The sequence below is a fragment of the Aspergillus mulundensis genome, assembly GCF_003369625.1.
Source record: "Aspergillus mulundensis strain DSM 5745 chromosome Unknown scaffold_2, whole genome shotgun sequence".
NCBI classification, from domain to species: Eukaryota; Fungi; Ascomycota; class Eurotiomycetes; order Eurotiales; family Aspergillaceae; genus Aspergillus; species Aspergillus mulundensis.
In genome coordinates this window covers 3,750,609-3,775,328 of record NW_020797890.1, presented here as the reverse complement: position 1 = coordinate 3,775,328, position 24,720 = coordinate 3,750,609, and the positions used below count along the sequence as shown (strand labels likewise).

Sequence of the window (24,720 nt, the reverse complement as noted above, 5' to 3'; positions counted from 1 at the left end):
AAATAACCCGTCAACATCTGGCTACCTGGTTTTTAAGCTGAAAGCCTCACAACGGCAAGCATGGGATCTGAATGACCGGTTGATGGAGGAGAATCCGGTGAATAGTACCTGTACTGGGGTTTCAGTCGAGTCGCGAAGCACACTCTACCAAGCGGCTGCTAAACTATCGAAAAGACAGTCTTGCCTGTCCCCGTTCCGGCTCTGCTAACCTATAGGATAGTCAGTTGAGTTGCGCATAGAGTGCGTCCGATACGTACTCTTTCACCATGACATCAGGCGCAAGACTAATCTCTGCCCTCGAGCCAGGCGTAATGAGGATGAACTGGCGACCGACCGACCGTCTGGCGGCATACATCTATACTGACTTAGCGAAATTAGTTCACTGGACAATTTGCAAGGCCACATACAAGCATGTCGATCGCCATTTTTCTGTTGATGTGGTCCATGTAAACATCGCTGCGGGAGATGTCAGTAAAGTCAATGGTTGGTTTTCAAGAATCTACTACTTACAATTCATCTAAACAGCGGATAGGTGATCCCATGGCCTCCCAGAGCGCTAGTAAAAGGCAAACCTGCGAGAATGACTTTTCCCCGCCAGAGAGTGTTCTCGCACCGCGTCCTTCGCTGCTGTCCTTTGTTATATCAGGTTCAACCTGCAGAGTAAGCGCGTGCTGACAGAAGCTTATTTCTATAGACCAACCTGTAAATCCAAAGTCTTGTTCTCATGGTCAGCTAAAAGCCGCCCGCGGAAGCTCCTCTCACTTAAAAGATAAGTGAATTGAGCTTTGGCGCGGGAGGAGATATGCGATCTGAAAATAAGCCAGCGTTGTTGACGATGCTGAAGAGAGAGTTTGAGGACCTATGCATAATCTAGTTAGTGACGAGCACTAGCGAAGATGGAAGGACCGGAGAATGGCAGTACATGAAGAAGCAAGCCAAATTCGTCCAACTGTTTTTTGGCATGTTGATAATCACGTTCAGTCTTTTCTACCTCGGCGCCAATTTCCTCTCGACTGCCACCTAATCTAAGTTCCTGTTAGCCCTGACTGACTCAAGAGATATTGGACAATGACGAACTGTCGGCTGTGGTTGGCCATTTCTCGGCTGATTTTCTCGAGTTTGCGGTCCAAGCTGGTAGGGGTTTCGCCTTGGTTAATCTCAACACGCTCGCAAATCAAACTGGCCTTTGTGACACAATCATGCACTTCAGCATCGGCGGCATCTCTTTTCTGTCTCATACGATCTCGGCGTCGATTGATATCCTCGATCAGCTCAATTGCTGCATTTTTGTCAAGAATTCGTTTGCGTTTTTTGTCAGCTATCATGTGCTGCTCGCTCTCAGCAACACTGAGCTCTTCTTTGAGCCTATTAATTTCAACAATCTTTGCATCTTGCTCCTTCTTGATTTTTTTCATCTCTTGCATGATTTCTGCCAGGGCGTTCTTCGCATCGTTGAGAGAGCCTTCATGTGTGCCCTTTTCCTCTTGGGCTTCTCGGAGAGACGCCTGGAGTATTTCAAGATCTCCATCCTGATTACCCTCTTTCTGAAGCGCTTCCTCGATCTCTTCGACATGATCATCCCTCCGTTGAATATCAACAGAAAGATCTTTTTTCCTCCTTTCGTTTCGTTCATGAGTCTGCTTACAGCGTGTGAGATGAGATTGAGCAGAGCGCAGCTCTTCTTGACGACTGTTCAAGACTCTTCTAAGGTTGGCCACTGCTTCGCGTTGCACTCTACACAGGCGCACTTTTGTGAGTGGTATACAGCAGGAGGATGCACGTGTGGTGCTTACCTGATTTGCGAGTCGCGATCCGACTTCATCCGCGGATTACCACCATAAACTGAAACAGGGGACTGGTTTGGCTCACCAGCCCGATTGTAGGACAAATGGATTCCTCGGCGTCTGTCTGAATGGTTGATACAATAACATCGTTTGACGTTGTTCGGTTTTTCACCCTCGAATAGCACAGACGACGCTTTTTCTAAATTTTCAATGAGGAGGTTCTGCTCTATACCATGATTGATGACCAACTGTCGGCGCACCAACTCGTTATCGAACTGATTTCCTGACGTTAATCGCAAGCCATGCTAATAATGGGCGATATCGTACCTGCAGAACTCGTAAAACGGTATCATATTGCTGATCTGGCTCATGCTGTGACGTATCTAGACAGCCACCGCCGCCAATGAAAATTGGCACCGAACTGGATGCATCGTTAGTAGCAAAGCGCAGCGAGAGATAACCGGACAAGCTTCGACCTACCAGTTAACTCGTTGCATGATTCCGGATAAGATGCTTTGATCCCGTTTCGAGGTAACGATGAAACCGTTCAACGTTGCCCCAAAGGAGCTTTCCAAGATGGATGACCATTCTGGCTTGAGCAAAGTCACTAAGCTTCCAATAGGCCCAACAGGCTTCTCAGCGAAGGATTGTTCTTGCTGGATTGCCCTAACAAGGACTGGCATCTTCTCCGGAAACCCTGAGTTTCTGCCGCCACCTTCTTTGCTAAGGTTATGTAGTAGGGCCTCAGCTTCCTCAAATTCACGCCTGGCTTGTGTGATAGGTTGATGTGCCGCCTTTTCCTGGGTTTCGGCCTCTTTGACGTCGCTGTACATCTGCCGTAAGCCCTGCTCGTGTTCGTCGATTTTTCTACGAGCCTCTGAAGCATCTGTTTTCGCTCGTTCAAGTTCCTCCAGCATTCGCGAATAGCCACCACCATGAGCATCGGCCAGCCGCTGTGTTTCTTGATTGATTTTTTGGTGCAGTTCCTTGATCCGCGCTTCTGTTTCATCCACATGCTGCTTTATTCGGCGCTGTTCAGCCTTCATGTGATGTTAGCAGATGACCATCGATTGCGCGGAATGTTGATAGTACCTGAAGCTCAAGCTGACCACTCATGGTCTCCTTCCATTTTGCTTGAATATCGTCCTTTTCACTTTGAGCATTGTCAACTTTAGCAGATGCCCCTCTGGAATATTCGGCGGCTGCTTCAACTTCTGCCTCCGCCTCCTGAATAGCTGCATCGCATCTTTGAACTTCGCCCTCAGTTTCGGCTATTTTGCGGTCCATGCTGGAGACTTCGGCCACCAAAGAGTCTCTAATCTATTTGAATTAGCGTTGCAACTAGAACATTGTAAGAACGTGTCATACTTTCTCCCGTTCTTCTACCTGGGCCCATGCTGCCTGGTGTCGAAGGTGTCTCTGTTGTTCTCTCAGAGATTCTTGCTGATCTGACAACTCCATTTTCCTCTTGGCTGAGTCCCTGCGTTTTTTCAAAACAGATATATCCTGCTGTTTGCTCAAAATCCTCGCCTCAATCAGGTCACCGTTTTCTTCAATCAGTCGATAATCCTGGTCGAGTTGTTCTAGTTGAACGCCTTTCACAAAGAACTTGTACTTTTCGGCCGGACTGGAGGAGCTGAGGAATTGGCGAGCCATATCCTGCGATAAAACATTCATAGGATTCTCAAATTGCAATGTGAAGTAATCAATGATAGCATCAAGTTCAACCCTTTTAGTGGAGACGATGCGCCCGTTCTCCGACTTAATTTTGAAACTGCTCGTGCCATTTTTGGAGAAATGACGCTCCACGATAATTGACTTACCATAATCGTCAGGCAGATAAGCCCCGTCGCCTTGGTTCTTGATTCGAACAATGATAGTAGCGGAGCTTAGCGAGTCAGCATTGAGAAGCTCATGGGGAGAAGTAGCACTTACTCTTTACCTTCTTTGATGAAGCTTTTGAGACTCTGGCCCCGATTAGTGGCTGACGCTTTCCCACCCAAGCATAGTGTTATAGCAGTCAGAACGGCACTCTTGCCACTGCCATTTTTGCCCACGATGAAGTTGATTAAAGGCCCGAGTTCCACTTGGAAGTGATCATGACACATGAAGTTATAGCATTCAACTCGCTCAAGAATACCATGTTCTGAAGGCACATTGGGCTCGTCACTGGCAAAAGAATATTTCGCTTGAATGAGTTGTGTTGCGAGTAACTCGAGCTCCTCTTCGTCCTGGTCAATGTCCACGGTATATGATCTGATCCCCCGCTCTGTTTCTTCATCGTTATCGCTAGCTTCACGGCTTTGTCCATGTGCTTCAGACTCGGGCGAACTGGATACACGGGACCGTTTTCTCTGCCTTACAATGTTAGCCCCAGAAGTTGTAGTGGAGTGACACTGACACGCACCGATTGGGGGGAAGTAGAAGAACTTTCTAAGGAGTCGTCTTCACTTTCCGAGTCGGTAGGGCCTTGAGAGCCTTGTGAGCGTTTCCGATTTGACATTTTAATCAAATAAAGATGATAAGGTCATTAAACTGCGAAGTCAAGAGCCTTCATAATATGCTTGCAGGGCAGTCATATATCTCAACAGATTGGTGGTGGCCGTCTTGCCGAAATGACCAGCATATCATGGGTTTTATGAGTCCCAGTGAAAGAAATAAGGCATAAGAACGGGGTATAGTGCTGGGCTTTGATGTTGGCTTTGCTTTGTTCCGACTCCCCACGAACCACCAATAATGATAGCCAGTCGCGTTGGCGCGTCGCGGAGGCACCTACTCACGTGAGGTCCGTAGAAGACTACTTTTACTCCCGCCGCAGGTCAATAACAATTACGCCAACCATAGCTGAGTAATGAGTATTCAACTTCGATTACTTTGAATGCTTGATGGAAGATCAAACTTTAGTAGTTTGATGGTTTGCGGACTATTTCCAGAGCCAATTGTCCCTTACCGAAATATACGGTAGTGTCTAAGCTGCTGTATCTGTGGGCTCCTCTGCAACATAATGCAGATAAGCACCAAGCAACTTAATTCCTTCAATATAATTCCTCTTGTCAAGTTTCTCATTAATAGAATGCGCGGCATCGGTTGAGCTTCCCATCGGTAGGAGCAAAACATTCTTACCCGTTGCCTCTTCGAAAGTCAAAGTGATCGGAATACTAGTATATGTTAGTAAATGCATAACATGCAGCATTTGATGATAGACCGCCGGTTGAGCACATACCTTCCTCCCTCTCGAGTCATATCCGGCTCTACACTAAACACTTGCTTCACAGCTTTGCTGGCAGCCGCAAAGTTCCAGTGCTTAGGGCTGGCCACCCACCATTTTCCGTCATGCTGTAGCCAAACATCCAACGTGTTCTTGCTGTTCAGCTTAGAGAACTCAGACTTGATATAATCAAAGACAAGCTTGTTCACATCCGCGCTCTCCATGTTGGGTACAGTTCGAATGGAGAACTTGCCAATGACCTTTGCTGGGATGACGGTCTTGGCTCCGGGAGCGGAGTATGCGCCCTCAACGCCGTGAATAGATAAGGATGGGAACCTCCAGCGAGCCATGAGAGTACGTTCCTTGGTTGGATGAATTCCGGTTTGGCTTCCCAGTGACTCGTGAAGGTTCTCCATTGTGTAACTTATGTTGGTGTATAGAGACTTCTCTTCCTCCGTGACCGGCTCGACGAGGTCCATGATACCAGGGATCAGAATGTTGCCTTGAGAATCCACAAGTTTGGACAGAACGTTAACAAGATCTGTCATCGGCTCATGCGCGGAACCGCCAAAGACACCGCTATGGAGATCCTGGGCAGGACCTGAGACGCTGACGGAGTAATAATTGCATCCTCGTAGGCCGTAGGTCAGGCAGGGCTTCTCGGTCCCCAGCCAGTAGTTGTCTGATATGCACACAGCATCTGCGTCTTTGAAGAAACCCTTGCTCTCTGAATGAATGAACTCTTCCAGACCCTCAGAGCCATACTCCTCCATGCCTTCAAAGCAGCAGAGGAGGTTGACAGGTAGGTCAACGCCGGCCTTCTTGTGAGCCTCAATCACATTCAGCCAGCCCAGAACTGGACCTTTGTCATCGGTGCTTCCGCGACCAAACATCCTCCCTTTGTCGTCAACGGTGAGCTCAAAGGGTTCCGTAGCCCAGCCGTCTTCCTTCAAAGCGGGCTGCACATCGTAATGACCGTAAACTAGAATGGTTCTCTTATTTTTGTCATTCCCGTACCTGGCTATGACTACTGGAGGAAGGTCAAGATGCTCTTTTCCGGGCTGTTTTCCCAGAGGCCTTTGTTGTACCTCAGCTCCCAGGGCTTTGAGCTCCGAGGCAAGGAACTCCGCCATCTTAAGAAGGACAACAAAGGTTAGCGTAATGAAAATATTAGCGAAGCATTTAGGTTATACCCTGAAGACATCCTTCCTGTTTTCATCTTGCGCAGAAACAGAGGGAATTGCCACAGCTTTGCGCAAACCTTCAGGCCATGTCAGCACACACGTAGAATGATACCAGAGATGGAGACTTACGGTCGATGAATGAGCCAGACAGGTCATCAACCCTTCAAACGCGATGTATGGTTAGACTGCACACGCAAATTTCAGTTGACCGACCACGCACTGCTTGAAAAAGGGCTCGAGTTGTGGCGCCATTCTGTGATCACTAATGTGTCCGTAGAATGAGCGAGGGGATGATTGGTGTGTAATTCGGCGAGTACCCGTATATCGCAACACCTGATAACGCTTGGGGAAGGCCAAAGGCAATGGAAGATATGACCGATGATCTCTGAGTGAAGAAGTGATGCGGCGGAGGATGAGGGGCATTCTCCCTGTTGGATGGATTCATGGCATTTCCTGTGGTGGGTTTACCTAACGGCAATCCCCGACGCCCGCCAACCGCGAATTTTCCGTATCTAAGCGCCCTGAATCTCGGTCGCGGGAGCAGGGATCCGAACTGCTTTATATTGGCTAGGAATTATTCGGTATCTGAAATTGAACATGTTATAATTTGATTGAGTACACGGGTTGATTTAGAATACAAGGCTACTACATTACAAAGGCACCATTATTATGGGCTGCTCTGAAAACGCTGGGCAAACTATAAAACAAAGATGAGCAGTGCGGATAACGAAAAATCCACCATATGTCTAGTCTCATTCATCTCGTCCCCAAGACTCTTTCCGCAGCTTGCGGTCTTCCCTCGCCATCCGGCGCTTCGCACCCCATCTTGACTGTACTGCCTCTAAAACTTGCTTCTGAATTTCCTTTTTCTGTGGACTTGTCTGGCATACTTGGGCGATAAATAAAGGAGAGCAATCGAAGCGTTTCGCCAGTTTGCCTCGGCTCCAAGTCATCGGGTCGTTCAATCGGAGCTTGCGGATCTCAGTTACGTCTGACGGAGTTAAATGATATTTCTTCTCCGCTTCTGACTTGAACACAGAAGGGAGTTCTTCAACCGCTGGGGCATTGGCATAGTTATCAGCGCGAAGACTTCGTCGAGCGTCGTTGGCGGGAAGGAATTTCGTAGGGGTGTGATACACAGATGGTGAACTCGACGGAGGGTTGTAGACAATATGGCTGTGGCTTTTATCCGAGGACAAGCCAAAGGAAGCATCTGGCTTGATGCGTAGACGTTGTTTGGTGCGCCTGTAGGAAGATTGATTCCGACGCGACTCCAGAGAGACAGGCTCGTATGAAGGCAGAAGAAAAGGTATACCAAAAGGCATACCCATAATGGGACGTCTGGAAACGGTAATGAAGGTCGCCATTTCAACGGTTCGCCTCGAATTATTGTAACAAAAACGCCGCAAGAAGCAGAGAATGTAGGCTGACCGAACCCAAGGAAAGCAGACCACCTCAAAGAACACGCAGTTAGTACAACAGATTGAGGGGATGCGAGGGCAACAACGTGGGACAAAAAGCACCTGGAGTCGTAGCGATACACGTATTCAAGGCGTTGCTTGCTTGAAGCGCGTGAGTCCTCGAGACGCTCGCGCCGGCACAAGATGCTGGCAAGATTAGTTGACTTTTCCGTGCCAAAAATCGACGGTAGGTCTGTCGATAATTTGTCAGCTTGACATAAATGCAATTATGCACCTTGGCGGGTTTCCAAAACCTAGGGTACATACTCTTGGCAGGTGTCATGTGTTCACACCAGCTTCTCACTACTAAGGAGTACTACTAGATACAATGCAACTCATCCCGTTCTTCGGCCGATTCGAGATGAGTCTTATTCATCTCAGTACACATTCGCCGACTCCTTATGCTCGACTTATATTTTCCGAGTCCATACCTGCCATACTGATAACATACACGCATATAGCTAGTTCCCTTCTGTTCTGATTCTCCGTTCACGCTTTTGAATTCAACAAGTGCTCTTATTTCGAACCTCCGCATTTGATATATTCTCATCAACTTTCAATCTATCTAACCGATTGATGAGCGTTAGAAGCTTTTTTATGGTCATTGCGTGAGCCTCGTGCATTCGTCACTCACGAGTTATCAGCATAATGCCGACGTAGGTCGTGGATTGTTCATGACCTGATATCTCAAGAGTCAAGACTCCATTTAGCCTTGCGCTCACGGCTTAAGCGAACGGCCAAGAACTTGAATCCTAATCTCGATAAGCGGATGCTATACGACCGATATCTGACAAACGGATTCTTTGCTTACAGTTGTATGCCTTGACTGTCAAGCGCATCTACACATCGCATACCCAAACCCCTGAACTGAGAATCTAGGCGCTTGACCTTGGAAGAGACCATGGAGACCAGAAGCCTCAGCGACAGCGCGGGGGCTCAGAAAGCTCAAAATGCGACCACAGTCATGGACACAATTTCCGGTACTGCGACACATATTGAAGCCAATATCGAGCACATAAAACCATCACGAATGGTCCGCCGTCGGCGCTGCAGTTATGTGGCAGGGGAAATTGAAAATGAAGGTCAGGAGTCTGCTATGGGGATGACCTACGATTCGCATTCAACAATGACTCCTGGTGTTACCCGCCCGAAGCTATTGACACTCTCTCCGAGCAATAGCTCAATCTCGTCACCACGAGGAAGGACCCCGCACCGAACTCCACCATCGCCAGGGCGAACAGCCCAACGATCTCCTTTACAGGCAAATTCACCCGCGTCCTTGATATTTGAACGCAGTGTGCAGGAAGATATTCTGTTACCCCAGACGTCGCCGTCGATTCCGTCCCATATTAGAACAGAGAACCACATTCCTCCGGTCCTGGAAGCATCCTCGGCGGCAATCACGGACAACGGGCTCGACCCTGAATCAGTTGAGATTATTACTCGTAACATACATCATCCTGCCACGGCTGCGTTCCATGCAGAACATCCCTTGCAATCACATTCATCCAACAGTGCAATGAACATTGATGATTCTGAAGAGATCCCAACGGCTAATCAAGGTCTCGAAGCAAATGATATACGTCGCTTAAGCTTTATCTCTTTTGCCGATGTCATAAATGCTGAGAATGCCGAAACATCTGAGTACCCGCTGAGCAACGAGTCTTGCCACAGGGCCTCGGGCAGTCCCAATCCGTCTGCCAGAGCGTATCGCAACATGTCCCCGTCGTCGTTGCACTCACCAACATCTTCTCATGGGTTTGGGACTTCACCGCCGACGAGCATCTCAGCGTCTTTTAATGGGCTGGAGCTTTCTCCAAATCGAGGTGTACGAGGTGCTGAGAGTCCGCTTTTTGCTGCTCAAAGACCAGCTTCTCCCAGCTTTGGTGGTGACTTAAACATTGAAACCATGGGCCAGGCCTTACGGCGAACGGGGAGCGGAGACCTAGGCGCATTCCGGAACCAACTGCCGAATACAATGGGTGCCTATGATTGAATCTTATACCCGACCATTTCTGAAGTTTTTCTGCTTTTGTCCTATCCCAAACAACGTATAATTGTTTGCATGATTATCTCTTGCAATAACCCCGTGGGCTCTGTCATTCCATATCCTTGACCTTATTACTCTATATAGTAAGTTTGTTTTGCTCATAATTTTTTCTTTTGACATCCCTGTATCCCTGATCATTGTTTGAACCCCACGACTAACTTGAAGGGGACGTGTAGTCGACTGATAACCATAGCTATTCTAATTAAGTGATGGTGCACCCTGTAATGCGGAATGGATTGTAGGCATTTGTTATCTACTCGGATATCGCAGCAACTGCATCAAGTGCTTGTTGCACCTTAGTTCGAAGCACTGATACATCTTCCAAGCCAACGCTTACCCTCACCAAGTCAAACTCTACACCAAACGAACTTGCCTGAGCAATAAGGGTTAGACATAATCGGGACAAAGTTGCCGTAAAGAACAAATTGGATACGTACCCATTCGAGCTCGCCGTAGTGAGCAAGCAGTGTATATGGAGAACTAAAACAAGGATAAGCAATTCGTACGAGGACAACAACATTACTTCAAACGTGAGTCCTACCTTAGTGTAAAGTTAGTTCCAAGACTAGGGCCTTTCAGAACTTCCAGATTGTCGAAGAAGGCGATCGCCTCTGTCGTGGAATGGAAAGTGACAGAAAACAGACCACCATAACCTCCGTTCGGAGTGCGGAACGCCTCGTACAAGGACAATGTAGGACTGAATTTAGGATAATACACATTTTTGACTGCATTAGGGTTAGAACAAATTCTGATTCAGTAGAAAGAAGGTGGCCTACCAAGTGGAGATTTTTTGAGCAATGCTGTTATCACCTCTGTTGTGTGATTGATCTTTTCGATGCGAAAAACAAAGTCACGACTATTTCTTTCAAGGAAGACGGCATCTTCTACCCATAGGTTGTCTTCGTACCCCCGGCTGAACGTATCTTTCAATATTTGATAGTACCTGCCGTGTGGATTAAGCACCGCACTTCCTCCCATGACATTACTGTCTCCGCTGAATATTTTCGTCAGACTGCTAACCACGACATCCGCGTGAGAGAGCACGTTGATATTGAGGAAGTTGCCGACCGTTTCGTCAACAACCACGGCAAAATCATACTTGTCTGCTAGGGCTCGAATTCGCTTAAGGTCGGGAGCTTTGAGTAGGGGATTGCCTGGGAATTCTGTGAAGAGACCCAGGAACCTCTCTCCAGCAGCCAACCGCGACTCCAAATCATCCAGATCCTCACATGACCCTCGGCCGTAAAACACACAGCCTGGACCCCATTTTTCAAGAATTTTCAGGGTATCAATGTATGGAAATCCGAAACAGACGCTTTTCATGGAACCTTTCGCTTCGAGGAGTAGCCGATGGGAGTTGAAAATTGAGCTCATGCCACTGGGAAAGAGGAAGACATCGGACTCAGAGAGCCCTGCCACTCTCCCCTCCTGTGATGTTTTCTCTAGAGCCTCACTCAAGTCCACATCTGCGGTCAAGACACCTGCTATTCGCCTGCGTACAGCGATCTTTGCCTGACTAGCCAGTGATGTACTCAAGTTTCGTCCGAAACGTTCTTCAATAAACTGGACTGATTCTAGGCCTTCTTGAGGCTGGTTGGCTGACGTTGCCCCGTGCAATGCACCTTGCCCTACCCCGTTCATTGAGCCTCGTCCCTGATATCGTCGTGGACCTTTATGGATTACCTGAGCTGTCGCGTCCGCTGCAGCATTTTTCTTTTCCACAAGGAGACCGTCCTTCAAGGCACCAAGACAGAATTCGCCTCGTCGACTCGAGACGCCGTCGCCAGTGTGCTGCCACGCTTGTTTGGCAACTTTCGCATACTCCTTAGGATATACGACACAAGACAAAAGCGACTTGATAGTGCTCAGCTCACTTTCCAGTTGCTTGGTAGGGACAAAGTCGAGGACCCGGATCTTATATGCTTCTTCAGGCGAAATCTTCGACAAAATGAATGAGTGACACACTCGTGCAGTGTTCGAAGATGGGAAAACAGTCGCTGTTTCTTGGTCCGGACTTCCAAGCCTAGACACAATCTCCTTGGCGAGTTCCTGGATGATGGGGTGGACGAAGAATCGAGGATAACCACATTGCATCTTATTTAAAACCCACAGCTCCCCTTCTTCATACGCTACATTCGCTTCCCAGGTCGGAAGTGACACACTCACGGCCTAGGTAGCATCAATTAGCAAGTATGAATCTTGCGCACGAAGTACACAGGGAATTGCGAGGGTAATGGCTGTACGCGGGGTACGCGGGGCATATACATACATGATCTGTGTTGGGTGGAACCGAGCCACCGGTCTCCTGAAACATGCTGTCAAAAAATAACACTAGTATTAAAGAACAACTGGGTGCAATTGCATCTAGAAAAAGGAGTACGGTAAGAATTGAGTTTCAAGGAGAGTTGCGAGTGAACGGAAATTATAAAGCAGCCAGCGATCTCGGAAAGAGCGTGGAGGCAGCCGGCCAATTATCTCTAGGCCTAGGTACCTAATGCTTCGGAGTCATAGTTCGGAGTCATAGTTCGCTCAAGCGATGTTCATAGTGTTTCTGGGGTTCAGATCCAGCTAGTTTTGAGGGTGAGCAAGTTGGTAATAATCGCACTGGTTTGGATGAACAGGCGCCCTAGAATAGCCGACGGTGGTCTACTAGGTTTATTTCGAAGCTTTAATTTGAAAGCGGTACTCAGCGATCTCGGAATCGGATGCTGTCAAAGCGTAATCAGTCACGTGGCGCTATGGTATCGCGGTTCCACGTGACGTTATCGCCGGAGCCTTCGACTACCGCAGAAAAAAGTTTAGAGACTTCGGAGCGCAGGGCTTCACGGCTTACCTCTTCTAGGCTCGTAGACCACCCCCGAGATGTCTAGTCACGCCGTCAAGCGAAGGAAACTGAGTTCTCCTCCTGGTGGAGTCACTCGTGTTGAACACTCAACATTCCCAGCACCGGAATGCAGCGCAAACCAGCCGACCAAAATCGATGCTATGAAGCAGCCCGGCACCTTGAAGCCAACCAGACCCATTGGAAATGCTGGTGCCACCGAAATGGCGCTTGTCAGCGGATCTTCTAAGTCAAGCTTTTTCAAAATGCAGCTGGACGACTTGGTCTCCGAGTCAAGGCCTTTCTACGACAAACAGCTCGCGACGGTCAAAGACACTCTCCATGATCTGAAGGATTTGATTGAGAACCTGCCAAAAATACCAGCCAAACCGGCGTTGGAAGCTGAGAAAGAGATGCGTCAGTTGCATGGCGTTACTGTTCCTTACCCTGAACCGCGTCCTGGGAAGGATACCAAGTATAGAGTTGTGTTTGCCCCACCCGCGAACGTCAACGTGGTTGGAAGCTTCGCACTCAGGACTGCCTCGAAAACGGTGGCGCCGTACATTGTTGACTTGTCCGTGACTATGCCAAGTTCGATCTTTCAGGAAAAAGACTACACCAACTATCGGTACTTCCACAAACGAGCGTATTATGTGGCATGCATTGCTGCTGGAATCAGAGGCCAAAAGAATGCAGGCCTTGATATGATGTTCGATTGCCAGGATGGGGATGCACTTCGCCCCATCATATTACTACATCCCTCAACCGCGAAATCTGGACAGGGACGTCCGAAATTCCAGATCCGCATCATCACAGCAGTTGAAGACACCCTTTTCCCAATCTCCCGCACCCTTCCCATGAGGAATAACATAAGACACGGCTCAGAAGGAGAAAGCAAGAACGAGCCGACTCCATTTTACAATTCGTGCCTCCGTTCAGAAGCCACTGTGTCTCTCTATCACAAAGCTTTATTTTCAGCTGCTCAAAGCTGTGAATCCTTCAAGGATGCCTGTCTTCTTGGCCGCATATGGCTCAAGCAACGTGGATTTGGCTCTTCTTCGCGCAAGGGCGGGTTTGGGGGGTTTGAATGGTCGGTGCTCCTGTCCTTTTTATTGGAATCGGGAGGCCCCAATGGGAAGCCAGTTCTCCTGAAATCGTATAGCAGTTATCAGCTATTCAAAGCGACTGTGCAATTCCTCAATGGCAGGGACCTGACAGAGCCTCTGTTGCTTTCTGCGTCCGACGTCTCATTTCCAAGCAAAGGCCCTGTGATCTATGACGGCAAAACTGGATTGAATGTTCTTTACAAGATGACCCCATGGTCATACAACTTTCTTCGCCGCGAAGCAGGAACCACGCTCAGAATGTTAAACGAGTCCCGAGACGATAATTTTGAGAAGGTCTTTATTCTGAAGATTGATGAACCTTTACTCAAATTCGATCGGCTTCTCACACTCCCAATCGCAGAAAATGATGCTGTCGCAGCATTCCGCAAAGAACATGAAATTTACGAAGTGCTTGTGAAAGCTTTGGGAGATAGGGTCGATCTCGTATACATTTCCACGCCTCCTGCTAACTCCTGGTCTGTGGAATCTAAAGGCCATCGAAAAGCAACGGCACGACGCCTGTCTGTGGGTCTGCTCCTGAATCCCGAGAATGCCACGCGCGTGGTTGATCATGGCCCGTCTGCGGAGGAGAGGGAAGCAGCTTCGTCGTTTCGTGCATTTTGGGGCGAGAAAGCTGAGCTCAGGCGCTTCAAAGACGGTAGCGTCCGCGAGAGTCTAGTGTGGTCCGAAGATTCATCCTCGTCGATCGTGCATCAGATCCTTCTCCATATCCTGAAACGTCACTTTCATTGTTGCGAGAATGACATAGGCTACGTTGGGGACGGGTTCGATGAACAGCTTCAGAACAACGGCGATGGAGTAGTGTCATATTCTGACTCTGCTTTCCAGCTCATCAGTGATGCGTTTAATACTTTGGAGAAAACCGTCCAGACAATGGAAGGAGTTCCCTTAACTGTGAGGCATCTAGCACCAGCCAGTTCGTTACTTAGATACACGTCGTTGCGTGTAGATCGAAACGATGGCACTGGTCCTGTCGACGTTGTGCTGCAATTTGAGAGCTCCGCGCGTTGGCCAGACGACCTTGTAGCTATTCAGATGACGAAAGTTGCTTTCCTTGTGAAAATAGGCGACGCATTGACCGAATCTAGTGACTTCTCCTCGGCGCAAGTTGGATTGGAGAATCAACAGAGCAAAATACTCAACAACGCCTTTTTAGACATCACTCATGTGTCTGGAACCGTGTTTCGCCTTCGAATCCATCACGATCGAGAGCAAATACTGCTTGAACGTGGAGTTAAAGAGCAAGGTGGGAGTCCGCAAGTGAAACAGGAGATTGCGTATGCGCTTTCTGCGTACAAGCGACTTTTCATTCATTGTCCTCGCCTGTCGCAGGCGATCAGGACGCTATGCACTCGTCTTCCACTTCTATCTCCTACTATACGGCTTCTCAAATACTGGTTTAGTTCTCACCTCTTCGACGCGCACGTTAACGAAGAGCTAATCGAGCTCATGGCTGTACGGGCATTTACTCGACCACACCCTTGGGAGACCCCGTCAAGTGCAATGACTGGCTTCTTGAGAACATTGCACTCAATCTCACAATGGAATTGGCAGCAGGAGCCGCTGGTCGTTGATCTAGGCGGCGAACTCGACCAGGGCACAATCGAAACCATTCAGACACGTTTCGCCGCATGGCGAAGCATCGACCCAGCAATGAATAGCGTTTCCATGTTTGTCGGCTCAGACCTTGACCCTGACGGTGTAACATGGACACAGTACGGAATGCCTCCAAAAGTAGTGGCCGCGCGAATCTGCACACTCGCCAAAGCTGTGATGAAGGTTGTACGAGAACAAGGGCCTGAACTCGATGCGACACAGCTGTTCCTTCCAGCGCTCGAACCTTATGATTTCGTTATCCACTTGCGCCCGAAGCTACTGCTTGAACGATCAGCCTCGGTAGCGAAATTCAAGAACCTCAGCACACCGAGAGATCCTGCTCGACCAAAGAAACACACCGTGATTAACGATTTTTTTCGTGATCTGCAGGCTTGCTTCAGTCCAAATATCCTCTTTTTCTGGGGACGCGAGCAATCGGATATCATTGCCGGGCTCTGGAATCCGCAGACATTGAAACCGAAGAACTGGAGTTTGGGTCTTGCATATTCCACGTTACCCGAAGGGTCAAGTGGCTCTGCTTCGGACATCAGCGTTTCTATCAACCGTACGGCCATTTTGAATGAGATCTCTAGGCTGGGCGCGGACATGATTTCTCGTGTCGACGTCCATAAGAAGTGAAGATAAATATATTTGATTATAAAAATTAGTCGTTGTGCATTCATTGTCATGTAAAACGAGTACCTTGAAGCGCCGTTGCAATGCTATATACATTCCGAACAAGACAATACCCGAAGAGAAAAGGGAAACGTCGAAGAGAAAAGAGCCAGGCGAAGAAACTGAATACACGCTAACCTTTTAGAGCATTCAAGAATTCGTTAGTAGCTTCTCGTTCCTCTCCATTGACGGTTGAGCGGAAAATGAGCAGTATTTGTCTTTGATGGCCACAACTTCGTAAGTACCCTCGTCAGATGTTTTGATGATTTTTTGATGTTCGTAAGAGATGTCATGTTTTATATCGAGTATTTCGGCCTTCTTCCCTTTGCGGGCATTCGTGCTTCGAATGTAACTAAAGGATTGAATTAGATCGACCAATTTGCGTTGAGTTAAGAGGGACATATGAAGGGCTACATACGTAAACTCGAATGGTGGCGTTCCCCAAAACTCGAATTCGAGTTCTGCCTCACCACCCTCATGGATGTCTACAATGGAAATTTGACCATTGCTGATTCTGACGCTTGGCATTTGGTGAATGGTTTTCATAATGTCTTTGTGAGCCTTGCATTTCCCACTTGCGCCATCACTGACGGCAGTAATCATAAAGACGCCGGGTTTCTCCGCGATACGGCGGAACTGATTGGTTTGGGAAGAAGCCTTTCTGGAGACGCCATTAAATGTGTAAAACACCTCAAAAGGAGAATGGCCTGATAATGAAAAGGAAAGACGTTCGCCGACACAGTAGTCGGACTTTGACTCGAGCGGAATGATCGTAGGCACGTCTGATACAGCAACCCTGACTGACGATAGGTCTGTGTGGTAGGTTTTCTCGCACCCTCGCGCGTCTCTCACTTTGTGAATACTAACAACATGTTGGCCTAAGTCGAGATGGCGCCTGGGAATTGGAAGGCTGTGCCGATTCGATTTGATGTTCGGAATGGACACGATCTCTGGCTTTGCCTTGGCGTAATGTTTGATTGAGATTTCGAGCGAGAAGGGTGGCACACCTTCCATGGTGAGAGGAATAAGCTCCTCGCCACTGTCGTCTTCCTTGCAAAAGCCGTAAATGCGACCCGGGGCATCAAAGCGCGCAGAAGGAAGAGGGTTAACCCGTTGAGTGACCACGACTTGGTTGCTTCTCGGATCATTATTGTAAAGGTAATCACCAACCTCCTTGAATCGATATGTGTAATCACCGGGCTCGGATGTTTCCAATTCCATGGAAAGAGCATGCAACGCTGTTTTGAGACTTCGTACTCGCACGGAAGTAGAGCCCCGAATCACTTTCCTTTGTTGCTCGCATTGGATCGTGTAAGGCGGATTGCCCGTCAGCCGAAGCTCAAGACTGTCTCCTTGTCCCTGGCAGATGTCGCTCTTGGCAACTAGACCATCGGGTCCCACAGGCGTATCATCCACAGCAGTGATCTGGGGTCTGGGAATCCAAGATACTTCAAAAACTTTCGCTGCCTGGTCAACGGATCCGGGACAAGAGCTATCCGTCACCCCCAAGAGCTCGTAACGTCCTTCTTGACTGACAGTCAAGAAACTATTCTCATGCCAGAAAGTCTTTGTCGCTATCGAAGCATCTGCGTCCAGATTCTTGTACTGTAAAGTCCAGGGCCGTTCACCGCTGAGCCTAATTGGTAAGTCGACTTTGGAGTCTTGCAGCGCCGAGTACTTTCTGCTCTTCTCGATATGACCGAAGGAAACTTGGGGTGGCTTGGACCTGGCGTCAATCTTCAGGATCTCATTGAGATTACGCTTGCATTTAGAGCGGTCTTTCACGCTTGTCAATACGAGGTTATACCCGCCGCCGCTCACGAGTTTGTCCGTAACAATCGTACACCTCGCACTCTCGGATTCGAGAACATGTTTTGTCTTTTTGCCATTGTGGACAAGCTCGTATTGCAAAGTCCACGGTGCCTCTCCAAGGAAAGCGACATCCACGGAAATAGGTTCACCAAAACAAGCCTTGCGTACCTCCGGTGTACCTACAAAATGTGCAGAGGCGGGGGGTTTAACGTCTTGTTCTAGAACAGTCACCTTGTTCTCCAAAGGTCGAGGTGCGTATACACTGTCAGAAATATCCAGGAAGCGGTATCGATAATGCCCGGCTTCCGATGGGGTGAAGTCCAACTGTGCGCGTAACCCATCGATGACTTGGTGTTTGGTCTCAACGCCTTTAGAGGTCTCAATAGCGTACCTGATTCGGAACGGCGGCGAGCCCGTAAGGTCCAGGTCGACAAGCAATCCCACGGGACTATTCGCGCATTTATCAAAGATTTTCTCGGAGCGAATTGAAAGCTCTGGTTCTGGTGGGTTATGCAAATAGCAAGACGAGGGCTCAAAGATTTCGCCCGAGCAGAACTGGCTAGAGACATATTGCAGACTATACCATCCTGGTTCCTTAATCATAGACTTTTGATCAACCGTTTTCAGCGATAGCTGGCGGATAGTACGAGCAGGATCGTCCACGCTCCCTTGGCCGTCGAGACTAAAGGAGTAAATCAAAGAGAAAGGCCCATCATTCTCATACCCATGGTCTGAGCTGTGGAACTTGACGGGGAGCGGGAGGCTCTCCCCACGTGCGACTTCAAGAAAGTGCTGATCGTTGCACCCAGAAAGAGATAGCCTGGGGATTTCATGAACAGAAAATTGATGCCACTGAGCTAGAGGCTTTGTGGACTGGCGATCAAAATCCTCCAGAAACATGGAATAATTCGCAACATTGCCGGAGCCATCGTGAACCTCCTCGATCATGTAGAGCCAATCACCACCGATGTTTAAAGATTCATTGAGAGGAATTTCAATCACTTGGCTCTGAGCCCAGCTGATCTCCGGCTCCCGTGCATCAAACAACCGGCCAAGGGACCTGTGGCCTAGAAGTGGGGTGCGTAAATGGTCTGGTTGGATGTTCTGAAATGAGAAGCCCCGGTCGTGATCGTTCACCTGCCTGCTGTACTTGATTTTCAAAGGCGGTGTACCTTCCACGGCCAGCACCAAATTTGAGAGCTCGCCCCGGCACTTATGTGTATACGAGTTTTTGATCAATGCGCGAGGGCATATAGTGACGATGGAATCCGAAGCTCGCACGCGGACCTCAAGTTTAGACTCATCCACGACACGCTGTAGACGATATAATCCTGGTTTTCGCACTGGCAAGAGGAGATCACGGTGTAGACCACTAGTTGATTGGGAATGCCTCTTGTCTGCCTGCCGTTTCAATTGCTTCAATTGCTTCGCTGGTATTGAAATGATTTCAGTGTCACCATTGTTGAAGTCGAGGCGCAGCAGCTCAATCAAGATAGGATCCGTTTGATTCACGCGGATAGGCAACTCAATAGTTGGTCTCTGAGAATCTAGGCAAAGCGGTACCAATTCTGGGTTCAAGACGGCTGACCTGCATTCTATATTAACAGGAGGATAAGCGGAAACCAAGGGGGGGCCTACCCTTCAGGGAGAATATTGACTATTTGTTTTCCAAGGATGAGGGATGCGTTGTTTATTATGTCGCCAGGTTTGATGCTTTGTCCTGAAATCGAGAGTTCTCGATCATAGGCCAGTCTCACCGCGCCAGATAGCCAAATGCCGATAGGAATCTAGGAGGCGTCAGTCAATGTTGGCCGGGCTCATCTTGAAATAGCACATACCGGGATGCGAAACATCAGAAAAACATTGAAGACGACGTGAACCAGAAAGACCGCAAGCGTCGTCGGGAAAGCCCATTCCAACCAGGGAATGCGCAAGGCCTGGAGACCGAAGAGAAAGACACCATCTATGGAGGCCCATTTCAAAAACAGCCAGGTGGAATCTAAGTCGTCAGAGGCCGTCCAAGCCTCATAGACCCGCCACGCATTGAGCGCCACGTAGGCAGCCGCCACGTATAGTCGTTGCGTTGGGGGATCAACTATACTAGACGGAACGAGCGATGAACTCGCATCCTGGTCGGCGGACGGCGTCTTCGGAAATGGCTTGGGAGGCGGAGCATTTTGCGAGGTAGATCTTGAACTTGAAATATTGTACTCTCTCGTTCTTTGTGTTGTCCGAGGCGTTGAAGGGAACGCGGAGCGAAGCCGGGGAGTGTCGCTCATAGCATGCTGTGGTCGCGGACTTCCGCGGGCGACGATGTAGTGCTGTGAAAGGCCAAAATCGAGAATCGTCGAGGGTAGGCTGGTCGGTTTCTGGGGCGAGTTAAACAAAGACCGATGTATAGCTTGCCTGCAACAGATTCAGCGTGTTGGGTTCAATCCCGGTGTTGATGTAGGTGTACTCTGGGATAGTTGTTAAGTGATCGATATTTTCAGGGATGCTTTGACACGAGCATTCCAAATCGGGACTAGCCTCTGGGGAGCTCACCACCACAGCTCTGACATGCACACCTTAGCTGTAGTTTCCGGCGTCCTGTATTTCTGCTTCTTTGAATTCCCCTTAACTGTGGAAACTCAAATGAAGAACCGGCGTCTATATCCCTTACCACACAAGAGTGTGCGGAAACCAGCTGACGCGCTCAGAGTGAGCTCGTGCTACTTAGTGCATCCTTGTGTCTGAGCAACCGCGCTTAGCAAGACCAACTTCACCCGACAGGATATTTCATCTAACTTCGCGCGGGCCACCTTCTTTCAACTTGGTCAGGTTATCTGCTTACTCTTTTCAAGGCGCGACTATGAGCGAACGCGTGAAACGAAGAAAGGTGAACAATCCGACGAATAGCATAAATGGGAGGATTAACTCTCAACGCGCTACTTTTGAAGGCGAGAAAGAGTCCTGGAATGGCTTCTGTGAGCTAGAATCGGAGCCGGTATGCGTATCCCCTTGAACTGTGTCGGTCCCTACCATACTCATGTTCAAAGGCTATTTTCAATGTGATGCTCCGCGAATTTGGAGTAACAGGCGTTCAAGTTCAAGAAGTTCTGTCATTAGAGGAGAAGTATCTGGATACTTTGAAGTCAGGGAACTTTAACCACAGCTTAGAGATTGTGTACTAACACGTGCGATGCTGTACAGTAAACCCGTCTACGGCATTATATTCTTGTTTCGCTGGAGAGAAGACGATCCGGAGAAGCAGGAGGCAAGCTGCCCTGAAGGTCTATGGTTTGCAAATCAGGTTCGTTTCCTCGGCTCTATCTTCGCGAATCTGTTGACGTACGGCGCTTATCCTACTTAGACGGCGAGCAATGCATGTGCCACCGTTGCTCTTCTAAACATCGTCAACAATATCGAAGGCGCTGATCTTGGGGAGAATCTTCGGAGTTTTAAAGACTTCACTATGCCGTTTACACCTGCACTCAGAGGAGACGCGATAAATAACTTTGAATTCGTCAAAAGAATCCATAACTCTTTCGCTAGGTATGCTGGCAGGTGCGAGCTTTACATCTCAATGTCTCTAACGGCACGTACAGGAGAATGGATATCCTGAATTCTGACCTTCAACTCAAACACGAGGTGGCCTCAAAGCGGAAGCGGTCAAAGAAAAGTGGGCGTGAGGAGCATGAGGCTGACGCAGGATTCCATTTTATTGCTTTTGTCCCTGCCTTGGGAAAAGTATGGAGGTTTGATGGACTAGAGCGCCAACCTCAAGCTCTCGGTTCGTGACCTTTACAGGTAAAAGCTGGCGATGTTGTTAACATAGATCATAGGTGTGTTTGAGCCGGAAAGCAATTGGTTAAGCTTGGTAAAGCCGAGTATCAAGGCAAGAATGGCCGAGTACGACGAAGGCCAGATCGCATTCTCAGTTCTGAGCTTTGGTCGAGACCCTTTACCCAACCTTGTCGAACAACTGGCTATGAATATCAAACAGCTGCAGTTGGCTGAGAGGACCATAACTTCACGTGAACCGAAAGAAAGTGGTAGCGGACCGCAAATCATGCCATTTCTTGCCGAAAACACGCTCTTGGGCTTGGATGGGTCCTACGGAGTGACAGAAAGGGTTCTCAACGGAGCAGTTATTGCACCGGGAAAAGCAGAAGAGTATTTGAGTTATTCAACGGACGAGCTTGCGAAACACTGCGCAGACATGAGCAGCGCGCAGGAAAAACTTCGGATAGAAATTCGAGATAAACAGCAGCTGCATCGGGCGGATGACGAGTATGCTGAAGGAAGAAGGTATGACTACGGGCCAGCAATAAGGACATGGCTACGTCTCTTGGCACGCAAGCGGATTGTTGAAGACCTGATTCCCATATCGCAATGGTCTACTTAAAGTGATTACCTTAGTCGCAGCAGTATGTGCGTTGAAGACTGAAGTGAACGTATCTGCAAATCAGGGAGAGAGACCGCTGTATCTGGCCAGGGATGAAGGGTGGGAAGCCGTCGTGATGTACGGATTGGATGAGCTTCCTTTCGAGGTAATGGAAAAGTAGCAGCCTACAAGGCCGCCCGAAACAAAGACCTTTAGAGCGCCTTGGCCTTGATCTTAAACCCCCGCTTTGAACCACCCGTGTCCTAAATGGCCATTTCGCATATGTAGATATTCCGTTTCCTGTCATTGTCGGTGACGTTAAGGAGTAAGGTAGACCTGGAGAACCGGAACGTTGACCGACCAAGACGTCACCGCCTGCTCCCCAAACCGGCCGCTTCGTCTCAGCGATTCGCGTTAACGTTGGCTTTCTCCTAATACTTGCCTCGGTGCTGCTGGAGACGATTGTTCACCTGTTCTCGCTTGTTGCCACTCTCGAACCGGCGGGAGATCGTTACGCCCGCTGCTGTGTTGGTCTCTGGTTCTACACCCTATACAGTAACCTTCAGACTTTGGCGTCTGGACGCCAAAGTTCACGCCAAAGTTAGCCTGGGGAATATTCCCACTTATCCGCCCGCTTGAGCTTGTAGGAGCCGGTGTACCGCTAGATCTTTCAGGTTTCCTTTGTTGAACACCCCCGGAACTACTAGAGCCACCATGTCTTCTTCAACGCCCGACCTGCCTGAAAAGGCCCCCGACGAATCCTCGAAGCTGAAGACGTTTTTATCAATACTTCGAAAGTACGTGCCCTCACGCTTATCTCATGAGAAGTCCATGACCGGTTCTTAGCTCTAACGTTTATCTGTGCAGGTTCGTTGGCGTGAGCGATATTGCATCCGTGAGGTTCTCCCTGCCCGCGCAGCTTTTGGAGCCAACTCCCAATCTGGGTAGGTTGTTTAACCTTCGGTATTGGCGGGTAGTGCTCCGGACAGACTGTTGACTGGGCTTTGATTCACCAGAATATTGGAATTACTTGGACAGACCAGAGACCTTCGCAAGGTCAGCAATATAGCCTATTCACCAATCTTGCGGGCTCGCTTTCTAACTAGGGATCTACAGCATCGGTACATCAGATGAACCATTGGGGCGGATGCTGGAGGTTCTGCGATTCTGGTTCACGAAAGACTTGGTTTGCCGTCCTCACTTGCTTTTCACAAAGTGTGCCTTCCTGCTGACTATCACTCAGAAATACATCAAGGGCAAACCATGCAAGCCTTATAACTCAACCCTGGGTGAATTTTTCAGGGTGAGCTTGCTTTCTTAAATGTCCTGACCTTCTACCGCTGACCGCAATTCAAACATCCAGTGTAGTTGGGAAGTAGGCTCCACCCTTCCCGAATTGCCCGTGCCGTCCCAAGGGGTAGTCAATGGCGCCTCAACTGTGAAAGATGACAACGGGAAACCAGCTAGGGTGTGCTTTTTGACTGAACAAACTTCACATCATCCGCCAGTGTCCGCCTTCTACATCGACTGTCCAGAGACAGGTGTGTCCGCTCGTGGATTCGATCAAATCAGTGCCAAGTTTACGGGCACAAGCATCCGTGTTACTCCCGGTCAACACAATCTTGGAATTTTTATCAATATAAGCAAAAGGGACAACGAGGAATACCAGCTGACACACCCAGCTGCTCATCTCGGTGGCCTTTTGAGAGGAGCGCTATCCATAAGTGTCGCGGACACATGTTACATCGTTTGTCCCAAAAAAGGAATCAAAGTGATCCTGCAATACCTAGAAGAAGGGTGGATAAGCCGAGCTCAAAACAAGGTTGAAGGGCTTATTTTCCGATACGACCCAGATAAGGACACAATTACCAGGACGAAAGATGTCCCGGAAGGCGACGTCCTTGCCAAAATTTCAGGATCTTGGCATGGACAAATGTACTATACTCTAGCGGGGACAAATGAGCCTCGACTTTTGATTGACATCACACCCCTTTTTCCTATCTCGAAGACTTTACCCCCGGAGGAAACACAGCTGTCCAACGAATCTCGAAAGTTTTGGTCCGGTGTAACCGAGGCAATCTTGAACAAGAGATATAGTCAAGCCACCAAGCTCAAGGTGGAGATTGAGGATCGACAACGGCAGAAGGCCGCTGAACGACAAGAGAATAATGAGGAATGGAAGCCACGCTTCTTCACAGGCGCCGTCACGCCTTTGGGAAAACCATCTCTAAGCGAGGAAGGCCTGAAGGCACTCGAGGGTATTCGCGCCCAACAGTACCAGCTTGAAGAGAGCAAGATAAAAGGCGCTTAAACTGGATGGCATTCATTCGAAGGGTACCTAGGACTTTTCTACAGTGCCTGATTTCGACACACTAGAGTTTCTAATACTTGGACCTGCGCTTTTCAAATTCACCTTTCTATTGTCCGCCTCTTATCTTCCCGGCCCGTGCACAGCAGGATTTCGTTCGTTTTCTACGTGTTGGCTCGAGGCCTTTCTGGAAGTATCTTAGACTTCGCGTTGTTGACGCAAGTGGCAGGGCCTCTCTTGATCTCCAAATGCACTTGAACTATGTTTCCCGCCAATACTGTTGAATCTCATTATCAACTGTAATGTACAATAATAGAAATGCAAAGATT

General features: G+C 48.7%; 9 protein-coding genes across 9 annotated transcripts; 4 read left to right on the top strand and 5 right to left on the bottom strand.

Moving 5' to 3' along the window:
* Positions 1-163: 163 nt before the first annotated feature.
* Positions 164-4,287, bottom strand: DSM5745_03845 (DNA repair protein SMC6; the record flags this gene model as incomplete). The annotated part of the gene is made up of 14 exons (XM_026745861.1): positions 164-209; positions 258-355; positions 408-456; positions 511-653; positions 701-859; positions 923-1,025; positions 1,078-1,734; positions 1,794-2,059; positions 2,112-2,205; positions 2,265-2,824; positions 2,877-3,104; positions 3,153-3,672; positions 3,720-4,138; positions 4,192-4,287. 14 exons carry the CDS (start codon positions 4,285-4,287, stop codon positions 164-166), a joined length of 3,438 nt encoding a protein of 1,145 aa, XP_026606727.1.
* Positions 4,288-4,752: 465 nt separating this feature from the next.
* Positions 4,753-6,125, bottom strand: DSM5745_03844 (M20 family dipeptidase; the record flags this gene model as incomplete). Its single annotated transcript, XM_026745860.1, has 2 exons — positions 4,753-4,942; positions 5,008-6,125. 2 exons carry the CDS (start codon positions 6,123-6,125, stop codon positions 4,753-4,755), a joined length of 1,308 nt encoding a protein of 435 aa, XP_026606726.1.
* An 803-nt stretch (positions 6,126-6,928) lies between these two features.
* Positions 6,929-7,543, bottom strand: DSM5745_03843 (mitochondrial 54S ribosomal protein mL58; the record flags this gene model as incomplete). The annotated part of the gene is made up of 1 exon (XM_026745859.1): positions 6,929-7,543. The coding sequence occupies one exon, from the start codon at positions 7,541-7,543 to the stop codon at positions 6,929-6,931; it is 615 nt and encodes a 204-aa protein (XP_026606725.1).
* Positions 7,544-8,537: 994 nt separating this feature from the next.
* On the top strand, positions 8,538-9,632 carry DSM5745_03842 (uncharacterized protein; the record flags this gene model as incomplete). The annotated part of the gene is made up of 1 exon (XM_026745858.1): positions 8,538-9,632. One exon carries the CDS (start codon positions 8,538-8,540, stop codon positions 9,630-9,632), a length of 1,095 nt encoding a protein of 364 aa, XP_026606724.1.
* Positions 9,633-9,939: 307 nt separating this feature from the next.
* DSM5745_03841 (cystathionine gamma-synthase) lies at positions 9,940-11,780 on the bottom strand (the record flags this gene model as incomplete). Its single annotated transcript, XM_026745857.1, has 4 exons — positions 9,940-10,059; positions 10,124-10,166; positions 10,228-10,411; positions 10,463-11,780. The coding sequence occupies 4 exons, from the start codon at positions 11,778-11,780 to the stop codon at positions 9,940-9,942; spliced, it is 1,665 nt and encodes a 554-aa protein (XP_026606723.1).
* Positions 11,781-12,548: 768 nt separating this feature from the next.
* Positions 12,549-15,869, top strand: DSM5745_03840 (rRNA-processing protein UTP22; the record flags this gene model as incomplete). Its single annotated transcript, XM_026745856.1, has 1 exon — positions 12,549-15,869. One exon carries the CDS (start codon positions 12,549-12,551, stop codon positions 15,867-15,869), a length of 3,321 nt encoding a protein of 1,106 aa, XP_026606722.1.
* Positions 15,870-16,055: 186 nt separating this feature from the next.
* On the bottom strand, positions 16,056-19,996 carry DSM5745_03839 (putative nuclear envelope pore membrane protein; the record flags this gene model as incomplete). Its single annotated transcript, XM_026745855.1, has 4 exons — positions 16,056-16,257; positions 16,324-19,305; positions 19,356-19,504; positions 19,556-19,996. 4 exons carry the CDS (start codon positions 19,994-19,996, stop codon positions 16,056-16,058), a joined length of 3,774 nt encoding a protein of 1,257 aa, XP_026606721.1.
* A 572-nt stretch (positions 19,997-20,568) lies between these two features.
* Positions 20,569-22,104, top strand: DSM5745_03838 (ubiquitin C-terminal hydrolase 37; the record flags this gene model as incomplete). Its single annotated transcript, XM_026745854.1, has 6 exons — positions 20,569-20,703; positions 20,756-20,850; positions 20,910-21,009; positions 21,070-21,251; positions 21,305-21,489; positions 21,542-22,104. 6 exons carry the CDS (start codon positions 20,569-20,571, stop codon positions 22,102-22,104), a joined length of 1,260 nt encoding a protein of 419 aa, XP_026606720.1.
* Positions 22,105-22,797: 693 nt separating this feature from the next.
* DSM5745_03837 (putative oxysterol binding protein (Orp8)) lies at positions 22,798-24,394 on the top strand (the record flags this gene model as incomplete). Its single annotated transcript, XM_026745853.1, has 6 exons — positions 22,798-22,880; positions 22,951-23,027; positions 23,100-23,139; positions 23,200-23,269; positions 23,327-23,386; positions 23,447-24,394. The coding sequence occupies 6 exons, from the start codon at positions 22,798-22,800 to the stop codon at positions 24,392-24,394; spliced, it is 1,278 nt and encodes a 425-aa protein (XP_026606719.1).
* Positions 24,395-24,720: the final 326 nt, after the last annotated feature.